Genomic DNA, 23,455 nt, shown 5'->3' on the forward strand with positions numbered 1-23,455 from the left:
ATAGTGTCTTTCATGATGTGATGGTCTTTGCCACTTTGGGATTCTGCCAGAAACAAGGCTGTCACCAGGTATGGTTCATCCTTGAACCAGACCATGAATAGAAACAAACCTCTGATCATCACATAGTATACAGTTTGTGCAATTGGCAACAGAAAATGTCAAGGACCAAGATGTCAGGAACCAAACATGAACCATGGAAAAGTACTAGCTAAGCAAGAGAACAAGTCATAAGCCCACTGCCCCTTCCCAGAGTAGTAACACCCATTTACTAACCAGAGGCCCCCAAAGATAAGAGAACAACCCACAGTCAGGTGTCATGACAACCGAATGTAAAGAGCATTCCATGTTCATGTAGCCTAGCAACAGAACAAATGGCCCCTGACCAGTGACCTTAGCAGACTTCCTGCAGTCGCACATCCTGCACGTCTCCCACGTCTTGCACCCCTTCCACGTCCCTCCCCATTCCCTCCTTCCTGCCCCTTCCCCTCCTATGCTATATAAGCCTTATGGAGAAAAATAAAATCTGCAGCTTGATCAGAATCTTGTCTTGCTGTTGTCCCTTGTGTCCTCTGTCTCTTTCATTCGCTCCCACAGGTGGGTCACCCCCGTTGAAACCCTGCTGGCCGGGGCAAGAAAACACCACAGAGCACAACACAGGCAGTTTGTGGTCACTGCCATATGTGTGGTTACTGTTGGTCATCTTAGGTGGCATTGGAAATACTGCTTGTCACTGTACTGCACTAACACAGTGACTTACATTTTAGAACATGTCTCACAGAAGGGGGAATATGTGGACAGTGGACAAGAGTCAGGGTTTGATATCTACAGAGCCAGAAACTATTCTACAGAAAGCCTTTCCGGTGAGCAGCCATGTAGATGATGACAGAAGACCAAGCTGTCATCCATGTCTAGGTAAAATGGAAGCTCTCCCACATCATCAGGTACCATAACTTCAATGTGCAATGCTTGCTACAAGGTGAACACAGCAGACACATTAGTTTATGGACATCTTCAATTCAAGAGTATTTAAGATCATGGACTGGCCGGGCAGTGGTGGCGCCCGCCTGTAATCGCAGTACTTGGGAGACAGAGGGAGGTGAATCTCTGTGAGTTCGAGGCCAGCCTGGTCTACAAAGTGAGTTCAGGGACAGCCTCCAAAGCTACAGAGAAACTCTGTCTCGAAAAAAAAAAAAAAAAAAAAAAAAAAGATCATGTACTGCACAATAATTTTGAATTCTTTAAAACTTTGTTATTCAGATTTTGAAGATGACAAGGCATCTCCAAATTTTGCCATAAATTATATTAATTAAATGTATTATTAGTATCAAGTTGTGAAGGTTAAGAACACTTTATATTTAAAATATTATTTTATTTGTGTGAGTGTACATGCATGAATGTATGTGCATCACTAATGTGCAGATGCCCTCAGAGGCAAAAAGAGAGTGTAGAACTCCCTGGAGCTGGAGACACTTGTGTGCTACCCAGTGTGGGTGCTGAGGATTAGATTTGGGTATCCCATGCAAGAACAGTAAGCACTCTTTTTTTTTTTTTTTCTTCTTGAGACAGAGTTTTTCTGGGATTAAAGGTGAGCATGCCACCACCACAGACGAACAGTAAGCACTCTTGACTGCTGAGCCATTACAAGCCATGTGGCAAAGTATAGATAAGCAGAAATGGGTTAATTTAAGATAGAAAAAGTAGATAACAAAAAGCCTGCCACAGCCATACAGTTTGTAAACAATGTAAGTTTCTGTGTGCTTTCTTGGTTGGGTCTAAGCAACTGTGGGACTGGCGGGTAAGAGAGATTTGTCCTGACTGGGCCAGGCAGGAAAACTCTAGCTACATCCATCCCCTTGAATAAACTTTAAACTGCTAGTACCATGAAAATCAATTTCAGTCACCCCTGCTAAAGAAAGACTAAATTGTCTTTTGTTCCCACTAAAGGAAATAGTGTGAAACTTATGTATTAAAACACCATAAAAATATATTATAGGGCTGGCTGTGACACAGTTAATTAATAATTAAAAAATTGTGTTTTCTCCCTTGTATTTCGTGATGCCATGGTATTCACACTGCTTTTACATTTTTAAGTATTTTTTAAAGTAATTTTAAGTAATTTTTCATTCTAAATGTTCATTTAATAATTATTTTTATTTATAAATTCATATTAATTTGTTTAAAGAAGATTCCCCTCCACCACATTATCTGAGTTCCAAGTGCCACACATTAGATGTGTCTATGGAAATGCTTTTATTATAATTTAATTTTTAAAGATTTGTTTATATTGGCCAGGTGGTGGTGGTGCACGCCTTTAATCTCAGCACTCGGGAGGCAGAGGCAGGTGGATCTCTGTGAGTTCCAGGCCAGCCTGTCTACAGAGTGAGTTCCAGGACAGTCAAAGCTACACAGAGAAACCCTGCCACAAAAAAATAAAAATAAAAATAAAAATGTTTTTATATTGTAAATATATTTTTTAAAATAAAGAAAATGTCTGTGGATACATGTTTGCACTGCCCTTCTCTGAACCACAGGTTGTAAGTAAAACCTACTGGTTATGAAGCTTAGAATCAGACCCAGAGCTTTATATTTTGAATTTGCTCCTACTTTTAAAATATTCCAAGAATAATTTTTTTTTTTTTGATCTTTCGAAACAGGGTTTCTCTGTGTAGTTTTGGTGACTGTCCTAGATCTCGCTCTGTAGACCAGGCAGGCTGGCCTCAAACTCACAGAGAGCCACCTGGGCTAAGTAATTTCTTAAATAAAAACAAAAGAATTCCATGAGCCAGAAGAATTTCAAGTTTGCTTGGAGATGACTATCCCCATCTTGTTACATTAACCATGTCAACTGTCTTGTATCCTCAGACATTAAGTAGACAGGAGGAAAACATGTTCTTTCGGTGTCGTTTAGCCTACTGAATGTGTCCACCACTGGGCTGTCTTTCTTGTTCTTTTCATCCTGAGGGGTATTGCATACACTCAAGCAGGTCACAGGTAACTGCTGGCTAAAGGAGTTGTGGGAACAGATATAATTCCACGCCTTCTGTTTGTGGTGCATGTAACACATCCCTACGGCTTTTAAACCTGGCTCTCCTTGACAAAGAGTTAAAAGAAGGGGCAGTGGACGGCAATTTCCGAAGGAAACCCCATTTACATAAGCTTTCTTCCATGAAAGAAAACCATGGCAAAACTGACTTTTTAAAATTGAGATAATTCGGGATGTCCAAACATTTATTGGGAGTCTTTGAGCCAACCTATGTGTCACCCAGGAAGCAATGGCACTTCTGACACTACAGTGTTGTGGGAATTCCTTCCATTCAGCCAATGTCTTTGGGGTAGAAGCCCTAGGGCATGGTCTTGCCTTGTATAGAGCAGAGGAATAGGGGTCACACACTCTCAGACTGTTAGAGGAGAAGCAAGCCTTGTGATTAGTCCCCATTTGGGCAGGACAGTTGCCTCAGCAGGATCAACATTGGTGTCTTCCTTGTTCTGTATCAGTAAGTCTGTATTTCCATTTCACCCCTTAGTAAATTATTAAATAGACTTTTGTGGGTTCACACATTAGTGCAGTGCTCAGCAGCACTGTGAATACTACCACTACCCAGCTTCTACTTTCCAGTTGTGCTTGAATCCAGTTTATGACTGTTCACTACACATTCTTCCATTCTGTCTCTTAGCCAGCATGCTCACAATACTACAGAGGAAAAGGGGCTGGTTGATGTTGAGTTTTATATTTATTCATCCACTCATTTCTGAGCCAGTCCTGGTGAACACTCAGCTCTTCCTCAGACTCAGGTCACTGTTAGTCACTAATAATGACAGAGGTGTATTCTCTGACACTTCATCCTTCTGAAGGTCCAGGAAGGATTCTCAAGTGATCCGAAGCCTTTGTTTTCCTGCTTGAGATGAAAACTGAGCTCCTGTTCCCTGCCACCCTGCTGCTTGTCAGTGTCAAGCTCCCCTCACTGCTGCTTCCATCTCAGTGGTCTGGCCATATATGCTTGTGCCTTCTTAGAGTGTTGCTCTTTTATAACCAGGTTATCTTTTTTGCTAGCCATTTGCAATCGTAGCTTTCATGTTTGAGTACTTGTTCATTTTTAGTTCCAAGGCAGACAGGAGCTCATCCAAGTCCAAGATTGTTCACAACTTTTTGTTCTCTGGTTGCAGTTATCTGATTTGTCTGTTTTCTTGATGGAGTCTCATAACGAGTGTGGACTGTGGCCAGTGTCTTGCAACTTCATTAAGTTCTGGGCTTTCTTCCTGATACTGATTCATTGCTTCCACTCTTGTTGAGAGCTCTGGTCTGCTCAGTGAGTGACTGCTGCATGGCCATGCTCTCTGAACTTCTCAACATGGGCTTTAGCATGATTGTATGCCTTCCCAATTGTGCGGCTCCTTATAAGAGTTCAATAGGAGCATGGAGAGGGGAGCCTGGCTCTAGGACATGTTATTCCACACAGGCAGTCTCAATCTCCCTCAACCGTCAGGCACAGTGATGAGGACCCATGAGATGCAGGTGTTTGGGAGCCCACAGAGGTTTCCTAGTTAGATCTGAGCTTGCTTTACCCAGCAGGGCTGCATAAGAGGATGGATTGACCATGCGAGTAGTTACCAGGTGTTTGGAAGGGTCTGTACTTGGCTGTGCTAGGGGGAGGTCTTTTGCTCCACCCCTTGGCATTCCTATAAAAAGCCCTTAGAAGAGCCAGAAGGGGCCAGTGGATAAGGATCCAGGCCTTCCAGAGGCTTTCCTGTGTTTCTGTCTGTCTGTCTGTCTGTCTGTCTGTCCCCTCTATATTTCTATCTAAATCTCTTATCTCTCACTCCTCAAGAGTACCCTAGGGAAAAAAGTAGGAGCAGGTCCCTGACACAGGTGCTCAGAGGACACTCTCCATTCCCTCACTTCACCTTCTCAGCCAGGAGTCAGCTGCTCTCATCCACATCCCAGACCAGGTCCTGATAAGAACCTCTACTAACCAGATGGCCAAGCTTAGCCTCCACTTTCTTGTATATTCCTACTAGTTACTGAAAGAATTGGTATGTTCAGGGACTTGTGATATATTCTTCCTGAAAAGTTTTAGAATCCTTTTACACCTTGTCTTCTGACATTTTATAATGATTTAAAATTAGAAATTTCCTTTTTTGTTATTTTTGTTCTTATTTATATGTATATATGTGGGTGGACAGGTGCACATAAGTGCAGTGCTCATTGTGGCCAGAAGAGAGCACTGGATTCCTAGAAGACAGCGTTATAGTCAGTTCTGAGTTGCCCCATATGGACACTGGGGACTATTCTAGGGTCATCTGGAAAAGAAGAAAGTGTATTTACAGATGAGCCATGAGCCATCTCTCCACCCCTGAGTTAATAGATTCTTGGAGTTTGAATATTTGTATTATTTTCTCAAATATTATTAATGGAGTAGCCTTAATAATATTCTCCCCAGGGGCCCAATGGTGGGAAATTGAATCTATGTATACCAAGATCTATGTCCGTTTATTTTATTCCTTTATGACAAAATTCTATCTATATAATTTCAGCTCTGTCCTCACACTTAGCTCCTCTCTGTGCCCACTTTTCCTGTCCTCATAGTTTTAGTAAGCTCCTATGCTTTTGACTTCATCTTCATACTCTGTTCATCCTGCATCTTTCTCTCCTTGCTCTTTACTTCTGAGAAAACTCTACAAGAGATCTGCCTCACCCTCTACAGAATCTCTGACTTCCTCTCTTCTCTCTGGCCATGTGGTTCTGTCTACCATCTACAGAGAAACTGTCTTGTTCTCCTCACCACCAGGAATTCTGCCTCACTCCTTACTCCACCTGGATTTGCAAAAACCTCCTTTGTTTTCAGTCAATTGCTCTGGAAACCACTAGGCCTGAAGGTAAAGGATGGTCTGAGCTTCATCTGCACAAGAAACAAAGCTGTGCATCTAGGAGCCAGGTTGCCTTGAAGTTATACCTTAGTTCAGGAGCTTCAGGTGCCTGGCAGGTGATCTGGTAGCTATTCTGCTCCTCACTTATCCTTCAATGCTTTGTTTAGAGGCTGGCCCTATCTTTAGACGTAGCTAAAAGGGAATATTTGCAAAAGGCAGATACCCAATTCAAATGCCAAAAAGAGAGCAGGGAGCTTAGAGGCAGAAGACCTCTGAGTGACCTTATCCAAGTACTGACCTGAGCAGGATGCTCACGCATACATGTTCTATGGGAATTATGAGCACAAGAAATTCATAACGAGGAGCAGCTGAATATTAAAGCTGAATAATACCAAATATTCTGTGACAAATGGCTTTCCACTAGAAAAATGCCTTGAAATTTCTAGGTATAGCTTTAATACATAGCTGAATCTCTATAATATATTCTTGTGGCCCACAAGATTATTCAATTCTAGATTGCTATCCCTCCCTCTTGTAACTATTGTCTATCATTTATCCATCACTCACCCACCTAATTTTGCTTTTCCTGTTTCCTCATTCTGAAATTCCTAATATTGAAACTTCTGCACTAATTCTACACATTTCTTCAGGTTTCATCTCTTTCTTTTTGCTCAACTACTTAGGAAATGTCTTGAGCCTTTCATTGCATGTTTTATTTGAGTTATTATAATCTTGATTTCAAACAACTCTTCTTCTATTTGTGTTCCTTTTTCAAAGCACCATATTCTCAGATATGGGTCTGCTATTGAGACACTGGATGAGAAAGGGGGCCAAATTTTCAATGAGGTACCAGGCAGGGATTAAGCACCAATTAAACAAATGTGTAGGTCATCATTCCTGTTAATGTAAGTTTCTTAATTTTTTGGCTGTATTTTGTTTTATTCTTTATTTTTATTTTAGTGTTTTGCCTGCATGCATGTCTGTGCACTTCGTTGTGTATCTCTGGGGGCCAGAAGAGTTTGCTGGATCACCTGGAACTCTAGTTACACAGGGTTGTGAGCCATGTTGTGGGTTCTGGGAAGGGAACTTGGGTCCTTTGCAAGACTGGCCAGTGCTGTTAACCTCTGAGGCACCTCTCCAGCTGTACTTTGATTTTTTTTTTTTTTTTTTTTTTTTTTTTTTTTTTTTTTTGAGACAGGGTACCACTCTGTAGCCTAGGCTAAGATGCAAAGCCTGGAGAACTGCAGTGCCAATGGATCAGGCAGCAGAAGTAGGAAACCAAGTTACCCAGTTTCTGTTGCTGCAGAGCCTCAGCACAAACACATCTGCCTCTCTCCAGGGTCCATTGAGGCTCTTTGTGAGCAGTGAAGAAATCTAAGCACATCTGAGCAGGTTTTAAGTGTTTTTAATGAAGGGCTGGAGAATGTCCCAGTTTAAGAGCACATACTACTCTTGTAGAGGGCCTGAGTTTGGTTCCTAGCATCCACATCAGGCATCCTACACTCACCTTTAACTCCAGTCTCAGGGGATCTGACACCTTCTTTTTGTCTCTGCAGGTACCTGTGCACATGGTGCTCATAAATTCATAGAGGCACACATACACATGCACCCAAATTAAAATAAATAAATCTTAATTGGTTTTTAATGAAACAAAGCAACATACTAGCTCTCCAACCTCTTTCCTCCCTTTCCTTCAGTATCACCTTTCACCTACACTTTGAGTGGTTTGGTTCAGAGGTCAATGCATTTCATTTATAAAATGTATTTTGTGTGTTCTGTGTATGTGTAGATGCATGCATACACACCATGGTGCTCATGTAGAGACAGGAGGACAACTTGCAGGAAGGAGTTGGCTCTCTCTTTCTTGAGGGTCCTAAGGTATTGAGCTCAAGTTGTCAGGCATGCACCTTTACCTGCTTAACTATCTCACAGGCCCATGAAGTCAGCAGCCTTTAGAAACTTCTCATTTTAGCCTGACTTTTGCTGTAAGGAAGAAAGCTGGAAAACAAAAGTTGAATGTATGCCAAGTAAGTGATTAGCTTGCTTTGCCTCCCCCACCCCCAGCCCCATTTGGTTCTGTTGTATACGCTGCTTCTTCTCTCTGATCATGGTGTGTGCACTCTGCATGGATGAGACACTATTGCTGGGGAGACACGAACAAAAGGAAGGAACAAATGACGGACCAAAGCGAGGTATGAAAATGAGCATCCAGTGAGTGTTACTGGGGTTTCTTACAGGAGCATGCTTGTCTCAAAGCCAGCCCAGCACGGGTGATGGCTAACAAAAACTTGGAGCCTGGGAACACTGTATAACATGCAGGCAGCCCAAGAGGTTCCAGGCAACTTCAGTTGGGCTCTCTTCCAGACAGCTTGGCTGGTCTCTGTCTGTCTCTTCCAGGCAGCTTGGCTGGTCTCTGTCTATCTTTGCCAGGTAGCTAGGCTGTGCAGCTCCACTGGACTGAAACTGTCTCTCAGCAGCCCTTACTGTTTATATATGCTTGAGGAAAGGGCTTAGTGAATCTGGTCAGTTTCAGGAACTTCTGGAGTTTAAGAAACTTCCCTGTAGGATGCAAAGTTTTACCTCCTTTTAGAACAACTGCTATCTTAATAAATTTCCCTCCAAAATTGAAAGCTTTATCTCACAGGATGTTATTTTACAATATGCTATCATTACAGCCATTAATAGGTTAAAACAACAACAAGAAGTTTCCAAAAAAAAAAAGTAAAACCATGTATGTTATCACCATCACCACCACTGTTGTCACTGTTGATGTCCTCCTCTTCATCATCTTGATTTTAAGGAATGGTTGCTTTAAGTATAGTGGGGTTTTTTTGTTTGTTTGTTTTTTGTTTTGTTGTTGTTGTTTTGGTCTGGCCTTTACAGGCTCCAATTTTCCTACAATTTGAAAAATTTACTTTCCAGTATGTTGAAAAAAAAAAATCACCAGCCTTTGTTTGCTGATCCTGTGGGGAAAGGCACTGATCATGGACAAAGTGGGAGAGAGATGGTATGGGAGAGCAACAGGAAGGAGGCGTGAGAGCTGATAGGTTCCTTTGCTTTAAAACCAAAAAGACTCTGAATCTAGCACAATTCCATTCCATTTCCTTGGTCTGTTGCTATTGCTATGATACAGTCTAGCAAGACCAAGCTGATCACTGTGAATTCTCCAACAACCTACTTCTCATGTGTGCAGAACAGCTGATTTCTGCTCCCGTTTCACATACAGGCAAGAATGGCCTTGGAGCAACTGTCAGCAAAACCCACATCCTGTTGTACTGAGCCTGGCTTGGGATTTATGGTTATTGGCTTCATTCCATAGTCTTAAGGGTAGGCCTTGAGTTTTATATGGTTACAGATTTCCTAATGCTGGGCTACATGTAGCAAGGGCAAGAGCCAGTGTGGACGAAATGCTATGATCCAGACAGGGTAAGTAGGTCAGAACTGAAAGCTGTTAAAAATGTGTTTGGATTTTCAGATTTGAGTAACTATCATGGATAGATTCCTTCACAGTCAAGTCTAGACTAGGTGTAGATTTTAGAAGAGAGTGAGACTGGCTGTGGGGTGGAGGTGTTCTTTTTGTTTTGCGTTTTGAGACCCAGTCTCACTGCAGACCAGGCTGGCCTGCAACTGGTGGTAATCCTCTGGCCTTTTTCTCCTGAGTGCTGTGATTACAGCATGGGTGGCACCAGGTTTAAAACTTTTGAAAAGAATGTGGAACACCTAGGAGGAGACAGAAATAATAGTGGGGAACCACTAGAGGCTCAGAGGTAACAGCCTGGGATGCAGATACACAGAGAACCTGGTTCCCCTTCATTTGAATTGGAATTTTAATTCCTGAAGCCATTGTAATCCCAAGGAGGTGGAGGCTGGAAGATCAGGGTTCAAGGTTACCTTCAGCTTTATAGCAGGTTCTGGGCCAGCCTGGGCTACATGAGTCCCTGGGTTTTTGTTTCCTGCATACATGCACAAATGTGAGAGAAAACAGTCAGGAGAAGATAGATTAGACCTTGGATGTTTGGGGTTGCCTACTACAAGTTTCTTTAACCCTGAAGTTAGTTTTCTCATCTAAAAGAAAGAGCCAATTATATACAACTCACATCCTGGCACTCTCTGGGTGAAACAATATTGAAGCAAGTTCTGGAACCTGTTAGTGTTTAATGCTTGGAAAGCTTGCTACCATGAATATTTCTTTACAAACCACAGAACATTCTAGCCTTCTCAAAACCCAATCTCATCCATTAGATTGTGGGGGAGTAGAGAGATTAGGGAAATATTGGTCTAAGAATACAAGTATAAACAGGAGAACTAAGTTCAAGTGATGAACTATACATCACAACTACTAAAGCCAAAAACAATATACACTGTATGCTTGAAAATTATTGAGGTTTTAAGACTTTTTTACTTCATAAATGATGACTATAAATAGCTTCATTTAGCCATGGTACAATGTATGCATATGTCAGATCATTTATATACCATACACACACATACACACACACACACACACACACACACACACACACACACACACACAGAGTCAGACTGTCTTTGGACTACTAGTTCTCAAATAATGACATGAAGACCTCTAATTAATATGAAATCTTGGCCTTAGCTTAGGCGTGTTCCCAACTAGCTCTTATAACTTAACCAGTTTATCTTAATCTGATCTCCCACATGGCTTATTACCTCTACTCTATATTGTACACCCAACTTCCTCAGAGTCTTGCTGGCAAATCCCCTGCTTCTCAGGTTCTTCCCCCCAGTTCTTCTCTCTCTGGAAGTTCCACCTAGCCTCCCCTGCCTAGCTATTGACCATTCAGCTCTTTATTAAGCCAATCAGAAGGTGCCTTAGGCAAATGAGGTAAAACAGAGAGATCTTCACACAGTGTGATCAAATATCCCACAACATTTTCCCCCTTTTGTCTAAATAAAAAGGAAAGGATTTAACTCTAACACAGTAAAACTATATACAATAAGAACAATTATGAGGTAAAAGTTATATTCAGAATGTCCAGTCCATTTGTATTTGGCAACTTTGGAGAAAGTACTCTATTATCTATCCTTTCTTGGTGAGTTTAAACTTTTGTACCTAAATCACTTTCTATCTTAACTTGTGTTACCAACCTAAAAATATCTTTTTAGACCTTAAAACAATTTCTTTGATAAAAACTTAAGTTTTTAAGTTTTTGTTTCTCAACCTTATAAACTTTACATCTCTTTTGTAAGTTTCTTTTCTGAATTTGGAAACAAGGAAAACTGTAAAACTATAACTATCTAGTCTTCAACCCCCATCAGAGACTCAAGTAGGATAAGATATTGCCTGAGTAAACAGGAAGTGCAGAGCAAGCAACTTCCAAAACTATAGAAATCACAGAGACACATGGCTGCCTGGACAGTCACCCAAGGATCCTCTACAACATTGGGGCATCCATCATTGGCCTATAGGCCTAGAAAATCTGACAGTCGTTTCTGTGAAGCAGGAATTTTGAAGGACTCCTGTACCCTGTCTTGGCAAAGTTTGGCAGTCACTTCCAGTTTGGACAGTATACTGTTACCAGTCAAGGCAAGGGTAGTTTCTTGCCCAGATGACAACCTTTGCCACATTGAAAGCAAACTCAGTATGGAGGTTCTTTGATGCCCATCATCCTCTTTTGAAGTAAATTGGTATTGTCAGGAGCAGATGTGTCTCACTGTACAGAAAAGTCTTATGTTATTAAAACATTTTAAAAGCCATATTCTGAAGGTTTTTGAAGTGTTTGAGGATCATCTGTCTAAAATATATCTCTGTATGATCTTGAAAAATAACATAAGTTTGGTTGTTGTAGATGACTAACTAATAATCTGCATTTTTTATTATCCTAAATAGCTTTCAAGGACTAAAACTTTACATTATATTTTAAAATGAGCTATATAGGTACAATACCTTAAACAAGAATAGAAACATATACAGTATAGCAAAAATAGCCTTAAATTTGTATCAATATACAAAAATCCATACCAATGTAAAATATTTGAGACTGTTGGTTGTTCAAAAGTAGACTCAACAATCCACTCTTTTATCCCATCCTATCTACCCTATACCCCCTTTTCCCCATCAGAACAAATCCCTGAATCTAATCTCCTTTGTTCAGCTTTCTCCCTGACCATGACCAGTAACAATTTGTAACCAACCCCCACAAATGATGACGAACATCAATAACGCATTGAATGACCAAAACCACCCATCCCACCTCTTAGGAATGTGAGTGTCGTGTTCTCTAGACTGCTTTCTGTTGTCTGGGGGTGATGACATCTTTGGGGAACCTGAGAAAATTAGGATAATGGTTAAGTTCTGGGAGAGTTAGCTGTATTATGTATTGTCCAGTCAGTCTCTGTGCAATGGGAAAGCACAAGTCTTATATGCAGTCTAGACTAGAATAGTCTGTGAGGCTGAACTATTTCAGCCAGCAGTGTTGAAGCTGTTCTGGATGCAGAACTCTGAGGAAACTGCAACAGAGGTGCTCTGAGAGACTGGGTCTCCTGGGCCAACTGTTTTCATTGGTGTCTGGTCCCCTTGCTCTGAAAATACACGAACTTTTAAAGGTAACATACATATATGTATTAATACAAGTATGGAATGTGCAGGGTATACAAGTCACCTTAAGATGATTTTTTTGTTGTTCTATGTTTGAGTAGGTAAAAGACACCTGTCAACTTTATAAGTCTGTTCAGACTACATATCTAAATTGTAATATGATAAATAATGGGGACTCTATAACCAACAAGATTCATCATGTCTCATCCAGTCTCAGAGCTGTTCTCATAGTAGAGGGATCAGCATACACGTCACCTGTCCTGTATTCTTTCTTGGTTTCTCTATTCATGTCTGTAGCCAAGATTTTCAGGAGGTCTCCTTCAATCAAATTTTATCTTTATCTATTTTTAAGAAAACCATAATTTTTTGTTTCCTGTGGAAACAAAGGCATAACCTCTCTTGCAATGCAACATATATTTTGACTTCCATTGTGAAGTGAAAATGTTCTTAAAATATAGGTTGGTTCAATTTAGCAGTTTCCATAATCCAATGTCTCTCTGCAGCTATTGATTTTGTTCATTAGCATTTAAAAAAATTCAAAGTCAGCAAAGCACCATACAGGATCCAGATGCATTGTGTGTTTCCTATCTTTGTGTGGCTTTTTCCTTTTATATTATGTTACTCTTTCTTTAAAGACCTTGCCAGGCAATAGCACTATTTGAAAGGATTAGAAGGACTAGGAAGTGTGACCTTGTTGAAGGAATTGTGTCACTGGGGGTGAGGTTTCAGAAGCCCATGAAAAGCCCAGAGTCAGAGTCTGTCTGTCTGTCTGTCTGTCTGTCTCTGCCTATGGATCAACACTACTGCTCTAGCACCTGCCCGCATGGTGCCATGCTCCCTGCCATGATGATAATGGATTAAACTTCTGAAACTGTAAGCAAGTCCCCAATTAAATGCTTTCTGTTGCAGTGGTCTTGGCCATGGTGTCTCTTCACAGCAATATAACATTGGCTAAGACCAACACTTTAAAACTGGAGTTAGAGATGGCTGTGAGCCACCATGTGGATGCTGGGAATCAAACCTGGGTCCTCTGAAGAGCAGCTGTGCTCTTAAGTGCTGGGTGATCTCTCCCGCCCTTTAAAGAAACATTTTAAAGCAATCAACCACAGACTTCTATCCAGAGACTTTCTAAGAAAATTCTTATTCTTTGAGAATTTTGTATAATGTATTTTGACCATATTCACCCCTCCCTCACTTCTTCCCACACTCCCTTGCCACTCCCCTACCCACACAACTTTGTGTTCTTTCTCCCTCTCTTTGTTCCAATTTGTGCTGCCCAAATCATCACGGATTATTGTGTGGCATTCTACTGGTGCAAGTCAAACCACCCGCTCTGAAAGCTCTTAAAACTGACTCTCCATCTCCAGGCAGCTTTCAATTGCTAATAGGGCCTCAGCTAGAGGTGGGCCTTCCTGACCACCTGCCTTCACCATGCTGGCATTTGGTCTGGCCTGAGCTTGCACAGGCTTGTGTATGTTATCACATCTACTCTGAATTTATATGTGCAGCTGCCATGTTGTGTCTGGAGGACGCTGTGTCCTTGAAGTCATCCACAGTCTCTGGTTTCTATAATCTTTCTCCCTGATCTTCTGCAATGACTCCCGAGCCTTAGGAGAAGTAGTGTGATACAGATGTCTCATTTAGGGTGGAATACTCTACAGTCTCTTATTCTCTGCATCTTGTCCAGTTGTGGGTCTCTGTCAATCACCATCTACTGCAAACAGAAGTTTCTTGGATGTGGGTTGAGAGATGCATTATCCATGAGTATAACAATAAGTCGCTCGGATTATGTTTAACACTATATCCACTGAGCAGAATAATAACAGTAGGTTCCAGCTGGGTGGGTGGCCCACGCCTGTAGTCCCAGCACTCGGGAGGCAGAGCCAGGCGGATCTCTGTGAGTTTGAGGCCAGCCTGGTCTACAGGGCAAGATCCAGGACAGGCACCAAAACTACACAGAGAAACCCTGTTTCAAAAAACCAAAAACCAAACCAAACCAAAATAACAGTAGGTTCCTTCTTAGGGTCGATGGCCTGTCCAGCCACACGCTCTTGGCCCAGCATTGGCACCAGGTATGGGTTTCATCTTGAGGACTTAAATCACTCATAAAGTGGTTGGTTACTCACATAATGTTCTACTTCTTAAAGGGATTTGCTTGTGAACATTGCCTCTCCTTTTCCGGAGTTGTAGTGAATAGTCTGTTGCCATTGGGAAGAATTCTCTCCTCATTCCTGCAGGGCCATGATCAAACCCATCACTCACACCTACCACCCCATCGGTACACAGATTCTACCAAGGCAAGCTGCTGCTCTATCACCTTAAGACTCCATCCCATGCTAAAGCTTTAGACATTGCATTTTTCTGCTTGTCAGGCTTGCTTCTGGCCTCCCACTGTCTCCACTTATTAAACGCCTCCCACTTCTGACGAGGGCTGTAAGTCTTCAAAGCCCCCTCCCCATTCTATACCACTAGGCTACCACTTTTTCCCACTCATGGCATCTAACTTGTTCCAAGTTTACCTGTCCATGCACTTTCATTATTACATTTATCATTATTAATCAGTGGTAGGAATTAGACTACTAATTATTTCAATTATACGTCAAATTAAGTGATAAAATGACATAATTATCACCAGACACTTGCATTATCAGTATAGTTATTCGTGTTATCCTTCCTGTAGGTGGGTAATGGCTCCCGGCCCATAAAGTCCCATCTAGTGGGCACTGGACTTATCTTCATTCCCGAGTGCTCAGGCCTATCTCAGCGTTTCCATGGTGAGTAGATGCTAGTCACTACTGGCAAGTTCTGGCTAGCAGGATGGTGCCTAACGTGCAGTGTGCAGTGTGTAGTGTGCACTGTGACTGTTGCCGCCGCCCAGGGTCAGCAAACTTGGGTGCTCGGTTCCACTGTGAACTGGGCAGCCAATGTTTTGGAAGAGGTGCGGAGACCCCGCCCCTTTCCAACAACAAAGCATAGCCAGCTCTACAAGCTCTGCTAAACCTTCCTGGAACTCAGGCCCTAAGGCCCTACAGGCTGGTTTGAGCTGGCCGGGTACCCGGAGCTCAGAGGCGCGTGCGGCCCCAGCTCGAGTCTCCCGCGCGAACCAAGGCGGACGGCTCCACCGCGGCCCTGCGCGGTGGGGGGAAGCCCAGGCACGCCCACACGCCAGCCAATGCCGGCTGCGCGCACCCTTCGCGCGCTCCCGCGCTGGCCGCGAGGCACGGACCGTAGGTGGCGAGGCCCCGCTGCGGGCGCGTGGCCCGAGGCCGTGCGAGGTTGCGCGTAGCTCGAGGCGGGGCGCGGAACCCCCGTCCATAGTCAGTGCGCCGCTCCACGGCAAACTCCGCGCGCGCTGCGTGCTCGGGGCAGCGCCAGCCCGGGTGGCCGCGTGCAGGGCGCAGGCTGAGCCCGGCAGGGAAGATGGAGCTGGCTACGCGCTCCCAGGTGAGGGTTCCCCACCCCCAGCCCCTGTCCTCAGCGGCTTTCTGCTCGTCCAGCTTTGCCCTGCCCAAGTTCCTGGCGTGGGGCTGTCCACGCGGAGCGCACGGTACTGCAAACTTAGGTACTGCAGGTGTGTGTGTGTGTGTGTGTGTGTGTATGTATGTATGTATGTATGTGTGTCTCCCCGCCGGGCCACTCTGAGTCTGAAGGCCTGACCGATGCCACCAGTGCTCAGATGGGGATGCCTGTGCAGGAACTGCGAGCTGGGAGCAAAGGGGCTCTGCGCTCTGGGGACCTGGGGGAGGGGCGCGCGGGAGGGCAGCGTGCAACCCTCTTCCTTGCCGGAACTGGCACAGAGATCAGGAAGATGAAGAAAAAAAGCAGTTCAAAAACAAAAACAAAAACACTCACTATCCCAATCTTGGTAACGGAGTTTAAAAGGAGTTGCAGTGGTGTTTATTCTATAGTTTTCATAAATGTTTTAAAGGAATTTACCACTTGGGGCAAATGGTAACATCTTTAGGCCAAGTTAACAACTTCGAGATTGCAAGTCTTAAGCGAAGAGCAAACCCATTATGCATTATGGGCCCAACTAGTTTTTGAAACTTTAAAGTCTCCCAGCGGTCATTAAATGGTGGGTTTGTGATTTGTTAGTTTACAGTTACAGGGTTTTCTCTCTACTTTAAAATAACTCTCTGTAAAAACGACAACCACAAGAAACCTAAACGGACACATACCTTTATGTGTAGTGGTAAACAAAGCATTTGAAAAAATGAACTAAAAACACTTGAAAAGAGAAGGAATCGGTCATCCCTCAAAGTTGCCTTTCTTGATCCTGCTTTTGACCGCACCTCACCTCTGTACTCTACCTGGGCACAGCCTGGAGGAGAAGCTCCCTGGCTTTGTTGGACCAGGCCTGCCCAGGCCTGGCACTTACCTGAATGCTGGGAAATTATGGAACTAGCCAACTGGCTAGCTACCAGTGACTACTTTGTCTAGTTAGTGACTGCAGAATGGTTTTCTGAAAGTGGACATTTGTGAGAAAGAGTGTGTTAAAAGGTTTCTCCTGTGCAGGGAGATAATAAAAATCCAGAAAAACAGTACTGAGCTAAACTCAGGCTTAGATTTTTGTTGTTCTTAAAGCACTTAAAGCACGTGGCCTTTGAATATGTGATAGCCTGTGCTTCTCCAAGCCTTACCAAAACACCTTTGTTTTGTTTTTCAAGAGTCTCTTTCATCCCGGAGTGGTCTCCAACTGCAGTGCAGCAGATTGCTTCCTCCCGCCTCCACTTCCTGAGTGCTAGGATTCTTCCCAGGGCATGGCTGCTGGTTTATGATGTGCTGGGATGGAACCCTGGGACTTCTGCATGCTGGGCAGTCACAAGAGGTGCAGGCCCATGCAAACAGAATTGAACCTGTGAATTTCCTCAAAAAGTGTAATTTATTGTATCATTTCTAAAACCTGTTATTTTACTGGAAAGTTCTTTGCAACTTTGATCCTTGTGTTCATAATATTTGGAAATTCAGGATGTCCCAAACTGTGTAGCTGGAAGTGAATGTTTTATTGTTAAGTAATGAGGGTGATTTTTTTGGTAGTTTTGAAATAGTAAACTGTTTACTATGTGGAGGTAATCCACAAATTATATCCTACCAGTTATACCCCAATTAGGGCAAATTCCTATATGTAAGGTGATCAAATTCTTTTGCCTTTGGTAAAGACTTCCTAATTGGTAGCACACATTAAGATGATTTTTTTTTCTTCTGGAAATCTTCCTGTTCACCAGCTTATAATTTTAATGTGAACAGATTAGTCTTTTATTGAAATGGGCTGAGAGTGGTTCTGTGGGATGGGCAGGTGAGGGAACATCTCAGGCAGTTAAATTCCTGTGGCTCTTCAAGCTCCAGCACTGTGAATAAAGTAGCTTGATGAGCGCCCAAGGTGGGTGGCCACCCACCACAGTGGCAGGACCCAGCAGGCAGCGCATTCTCACACATGCGGTGAATATGATTTCCATCCTTTGGAAAGCACAGCACTCCCCAGGTGTTCCGGTGGCTGTGGAGGTTTCTGAGCAATACCTGAGCCAAGGTGACACCCACATGCATTCCAAACCATGTTCAAGTCTGCCATCTGTGGGCTGGATTTGATGTCCTCTGACAGTGGCCTGCACCCCCCTGCCCCGGGTTGGGGTCCTTGTTGGGCTGGCCACTGTGTCTCTATGTGTTAATGATGAGTGACAGATTAGCCGTGCAACACCTAGTCAAGGTGAGGATGTGATTCCTCACTGAGCTTAACCACATGGCTCCCTGGAGCCTGAATGTCTCATGCCTTAGTTTCCTAGGCAATTGGCTGGTAGGCCCTTGAATGTCACTGTCTCTTAACTCTTCCAGCTCCAGGGTGCAGGTTGGACCCTTTGAGAAGGACATGATACTGAATGTTCCATGAATGTGCATAAAGCATGCTGTTGAAGGGGTGATGGGAAACTTTTCTGGCATTGACCTCATTGCTAGAAAGTGTAGTGATCTGGTTTTCTGGTTTAAAATGTGTGGTGGCCAAAGCTGGTCACAGGGCTCAGCTGTGATTTCTGAGGATTTGCCATTTTAATAGTCCTATTTTTTAATATTGTTGTTCTTTTTATTATTTTGATTTTTTTTTTTTTTTTTTTTTTTTTGAGACAGGTTCTCTCTGTAGTCCTGACTGTCCTGGAATAGTCCCATATTTTAAAAAGCCATTCTTTGCTCATTCTTTTTGCATAAGCCTGACCTATTCATAGTGGAGCTGACTTCTTGGAGGTCACAGGTATTTGATTTGATGATGACAAGACCAGGAGCCCGGTCCAATTAAGCCAAGTTATCAGTGTGAGGAGAGTGCAGCAGTGAGAAATAGCCTGTGGAGCATTTGAGCTCCCTACCCAAGTCCTGTGGCTCTTGAGACTTACCCTTTCTCCTTAACACTTCAGGGATTTTTAATGCTTCCCATATCTGGATTTGTTTTATAAGAAGACTTCTAGCTTTAGTGGGGATTGATGAGGATTAGTAGGATTTTTAATTTTGCTTTTCTTTATAAAAAAGTGGCTCATGAATGTGTTCAAATTGGATGGAAGGGAGGAATATTTAGTAGATGGAGCTAAGGTTAGCACTCTGAAAAGATTATCTTCCATGGCAGTAAATGCTAACACTCTGTGCAAAAATGCTTTTAAAAAGCTGTTGCATCTCACTGCAAAGACTTGTGTTGTGGTTGAATTAATAGTTGATACTTCCTGCCTGTTTTTCTTTATAGTTGTCAGACCATTTATTATGCTTATGTACCAGGCATTGTTCTGTCAGAATTTTGGAGACTAGAATACTGTTCTCCCCATCTTCAGTACATGGTCCTTTGGACCTCAAGCCCAGAGCCATCCCTTTCTTCTCCTAAAGGATGGAAATTGTCACTGCCTTTTCTGAGCCATACTGTGCTAGGTCCCTAAAGTTGGAGGTTAATTCTCCCTGCAGGTCTGGGAAGTAGATTGTGTTATCTCTTTCTAAAGATAAGACTAAATCCACTGCTTTGTCTAGGGCTGCTGACAGGATTCTGTTCTCAGAATGTGGGGATTGCGTTCTCAGAACCTCTGTCTGGCCCTTGCCGTTGGGATGAACTGATAGGAGGTTAGAAATCTTTGGTTGTGTTGTGGTATCCCTGGGGCCAAGGATGTGCAAGTGTCATACTATAACGTGGGTCAAGGGTATGGGAACATAGCCATATAAAGGGCTGCTTGACTCTGAGGGGCTGTCTGGGTTCCTTCACTCCTCAGCCAGAGCAGCCGGATGCTGCCAGGGACCTGACAGGTGTGAGCTTCTAGTCTGTCTGATTTTTTTTTTCCCCATAGGGGCAGGTCTCACCAGATTACACTTTATAAAAGTCAGTTCCCAGCTTTTACCTGGGAACAATTTTACAGAGGTTTCTATGGTGTATGTAGTAAAGTAACAAGAAGACACGAGGACGTGGAACTTCCATCCAGTGTTGTCCCCTGCTGTCGTAGTCTGGTTGATCTTTCCCTTGCTTTCTTCAGTAATGCCAGTCCTGGTTTTCGAGGATCCATGAGGCCTTTAGTTTCATGCTGGATGTCTGTGGTGTTCCATTGATTACATGTGTATTTTATATGTTTTCTCTTGACAGAAATCTTTGTGCTCCAGAGTGAGCACAGCGTGTGGCCTATGTTGATGTCTCATCTAAACATTGTTACATGTATTTAATATCTCAAAGGGATGTGTCTGATTCTCAGTCCGTAGAACCTTTGGTACCTGGCTTCCCCAGGGTAGGCATACCCCACTGTTTTCTGTTTGCTGAGGGAAAGCAGTTTTTGCTCAACATAGATCTGTAGTGACTCAAGCTGTCCAGAATTGCAGAGCCTCCAGTAACTTGTTGAGCCTGAGGGGACATGTCCTAGAGATCTAACCATTACTACTCTCTGGTCCAACTTGAAAACTCACATGCAAGTGCAGGTGGACCACAGTGCTACAAGAGGCTGGCTACCAGGGAGTCTATGCTACCTGAGCCACAGGCTGCTGCTGTCATTAATAATCTCCCTTACAGCTTTTCCAAAAGTGCAGTTCTCATTGAAGTTGGATATCTAGATACCAAACATTATGAAAGTTTGCTCATCATAAAGTTTTCTAAGAGATGGAAAATCAGAATTCTGTTGGCAATGAGTGGGTGCAGTTGGTTAAACTTCAAGATAATGTAGGTTAACAACATTCACTTTCTGGTATATGAGTTGCCTCAATAAACTTTATAAAGTAGTCATAGAGTTCCCGAGGCCTGCAACTGGCCCAGCAGGGCTGCCGATGGCGTCAAGGATGCAATTCCTGGAGTTGTGGGTCCTTGTGATTATATATGTTTACTCCAGAGCATCCTGAGAGGCAGTGTAGTTGTTTGTCCTACTACCCTGCAGTTGGAAGCCTTTCCTCCAAGAGGCTAGTGAGCAGCCTGGAGAGGGTCTTGTGTGTTGCACCTTGGCCTGAATCTGGAAGCAGTCCCAGCCCCTGCTGGAGGCCCCCAGCTGCTGTGATAAGTTATCCCCAGGATGGTGACTGGTGACCCCACAACCCACACACTGTGGCAGGTGAAGGGTTGTTCATCGGGTGGGTGGAGGGACTGGCCCATCACAGGTGTTGGATATTTGCCGAGTTGACATGAAAAAGGTGGTTGGGCTAAGTAGAGTGAGTGGACAAGTGAGTTATGACTGGTGAGATATTACTAACAGATTGATGTTTTTCTGTTGCACGAATGTGGAGCCAGTTCATGCTTGCCCCAGAGGTCTCTAGGTTAGCAGTCCTTGCACACGCGTGTGTGTGAGCGCACTCACTCATGTGTGTGTGTGTGTGTGTGTGTGTGTGTGTTCTAAATGAGATTTAAAGTACATTTCTGGGACTACGTTCTTCCTGTCCTGGCTGTGGTGCTGACATGGAGTGGCCAAGTGTAAAGTTATGATGCCATCTGCAATCAAACCCGAAATAGGAAGGGATAGCTTAGAGGGACCTGGCAGTGTGACCTTCCTGTAGAACTCAGGAAACTGAGGCAGAAAGGTCAGTAATTCCCATCTGACATGCCCCCATCTCTGCAAAAACAAGAAGGGGCAGGGAGCTCTGTCCCATTCTCCTTCCTCAAAATCAGTGTCTACTGGAAAGTTTTCAACCCTAGAGGACAGTAGAGAGGAAATCAGACTTCTCCTGATACTGAAATCCCTAACACCTTTTTATGCAAAATGTCTAGTGTTCTTATTTTGGTTTAAAAGGGAGAGTTAAGAAGATATAATGTATGTTTACTATTATTTATTTTTCCTCCCAACAACTTGACCCAGACATTTTTCCTTTGAGGGAGGTGGGTTTTTGTTGTTTGTTTAGCAAGATTCTTAAAAGCCCTGGGCCCATCCAGCATTTTGCACTTGTATAGGACCCCTTACGTTCCTCTACCTTTACCTCAGTGCAGAACCCTCCATCTGACCCCAGTGCCCCACACTGCCAGCTGCAGGCACTTGGCAAGTGGGTGTCTGTGTCCTAATGACCTTCCCTTGAACTAAGTGGTTGTCATTAGGATTTTAATGAGTGTGCTATTCATTCAGGCACAATGCCAAGAGCCTGGTGGAGTCAGCTGCCTGTATGGGTACTCCAGAGGTGATCACGGCTCATTTTGTTGAGTGGCATTGTTCTTGGTAGGGCGCACAAGTCTGTCGTGTGGTTCCTGTGGAATGGCTTCCTGTGCCCCCAGCAGTTTGAAGAGCTGGTCCATGTTCCCTTGAGTGAGCCTGGGAGTCACAGTTCTGTCCTCCAGTGATAGTGATCCCTCTGCAGACTGCATCTGGCAAGCATGTAGACAGCTGTGGCCAGATGACTGCTTACGGGAGGAGGCTCCCTGATGCCAGCAGCCACTGGATGACATGCCCCTCTGAGGCTTCTAGACTTGGTTCCCAGGTGTCAGACCTCATGAACATTGTCTAAAGATGATCTTGTCCTTACCCAGATGACCATTTACTGCTGTAGTTGTGGTGTGAACTTGGGGAAGCAGGGCCTGAAAATGAGGCAGACCAAGACCTCATGCAGCAGCCAACTTTATTCAGAGCATCTTCTCAACCCTTCAGTGCTGGGGATGCTCTGTATGCTGTGAATGTGTTGCTCTGATTGGCCAGTAGCCAGGCAGGAAGTATAGGTGGGATGAGCAGAGAGGAGAATTCTGGGAAGTGGAAAGCTGAGTCAGGAGATACTGCCAGCCGCCACCAAGAGGAGCAGGATGTAAAGTACCAGTAAGCCACGAGCCATGTGGCAAGGTATAGATTTATAGAAATGGGTTAATTTAAGATAGAAGAACTAGGTAACAAGAAGCCTGAGCCCCACGGTCATACAGTTTATAAATCATATAAGCATCTGTGTGTTTATTTGGGTCCGAGCAGCTGCGGGATTGGCGGGTGAGAGAGATTTGTCCTGACCATGGGCCAGGCAGGACCAGGAGATAACCCCAGCTATACTGCAGGGTTAAGAAGAGTCACATGAGTAAGGTTCCATCACACAGACAAGCTACATGTGGCCAAAGACATGTTTTTCCGTATGGGCACATTGTTACCTGCTACACCGGTGAGGAACACAAAAACACATTCTAAAAATAATTCTGGGTTTTAAAAGAAACCAAGGTTGCACGTTTGTCTTTATCTTGTTTGTAACCAGAGGCTTTTCTGTCCTGCCTGGTCCCGTAGTTGCTTTTAAAATAATCATTCAGACGTTTATATTATTTATAAGTGCTCGGCCAATAGCTCAGGCTTGCTACTAGCTATCTCTTCCATTTAAATGAACCCATATTTCTTATCTGTGCTTGCCATGTGGTTCGTGGCTTGTTACCTGGTTTTCTGTTGTCTTGCTTCCTTGGCAGCTGGCTGGCGCCTGCTTGACTTCACTGTCCTTCTTCCCATCATTCTCAGTTTGGCTTTCCCACCTAACTTCCTGCCCAGCTGCCAGCCAATCAGTGTTTTATTTTTAACAGTGAGCATAATCCACAGTACTTGTTTGCAGCCGAAAGGTTTCTCTGGTCCTGCCCTGCCCTGCGGTCCC

General features: G+C 43.6%; 1 protein-coding gene and 1 pseudogene across 1 annotated transcript in view; one reads left to right on the top strand and one right to left on the bottom strand.

The window, feature by feature from the left end:
• Positions 1–3,771: 3,771 nt before the first annotated feature.
• On the bottom strand, positions 3,772–15,755 carry LOC118595311 (annotated as a pseudogene).
• Positions 15,756–15,762: 7 nt separating this feature from the next.
• The window catches only part of Cdca7l (cell division cycle associated 7 like), a 40,172-nt gene continuing 32,479 nt past the window's right edge, over positions 15,763–23,455 (top strand). The window contains exon 1 of the mRNA XM_036205363.1: positions 15,763–15,883. Within this exon, the coding sequence (XP_036061256.1) occupies positions 15,860–15,883 (24 nt within the window). The 5' untranslated portion in view covers positions 15,763–15,859. The remainder of the gene's footprint in view (positions 15,884–23,455) is intronic.

This window comes from Onychomys torridus, chromosome 14 (assembly GCF_903995425.1).
Source record: "Onychomys torridus chromosome 14, mOncTor1.1, whole genome shotgun sequence".
NCBI lineage: Eukaryota > Metazoa > Chordata > Mammalia > Rodentia > Cricetidae > Onychomys > Onychomys torridus.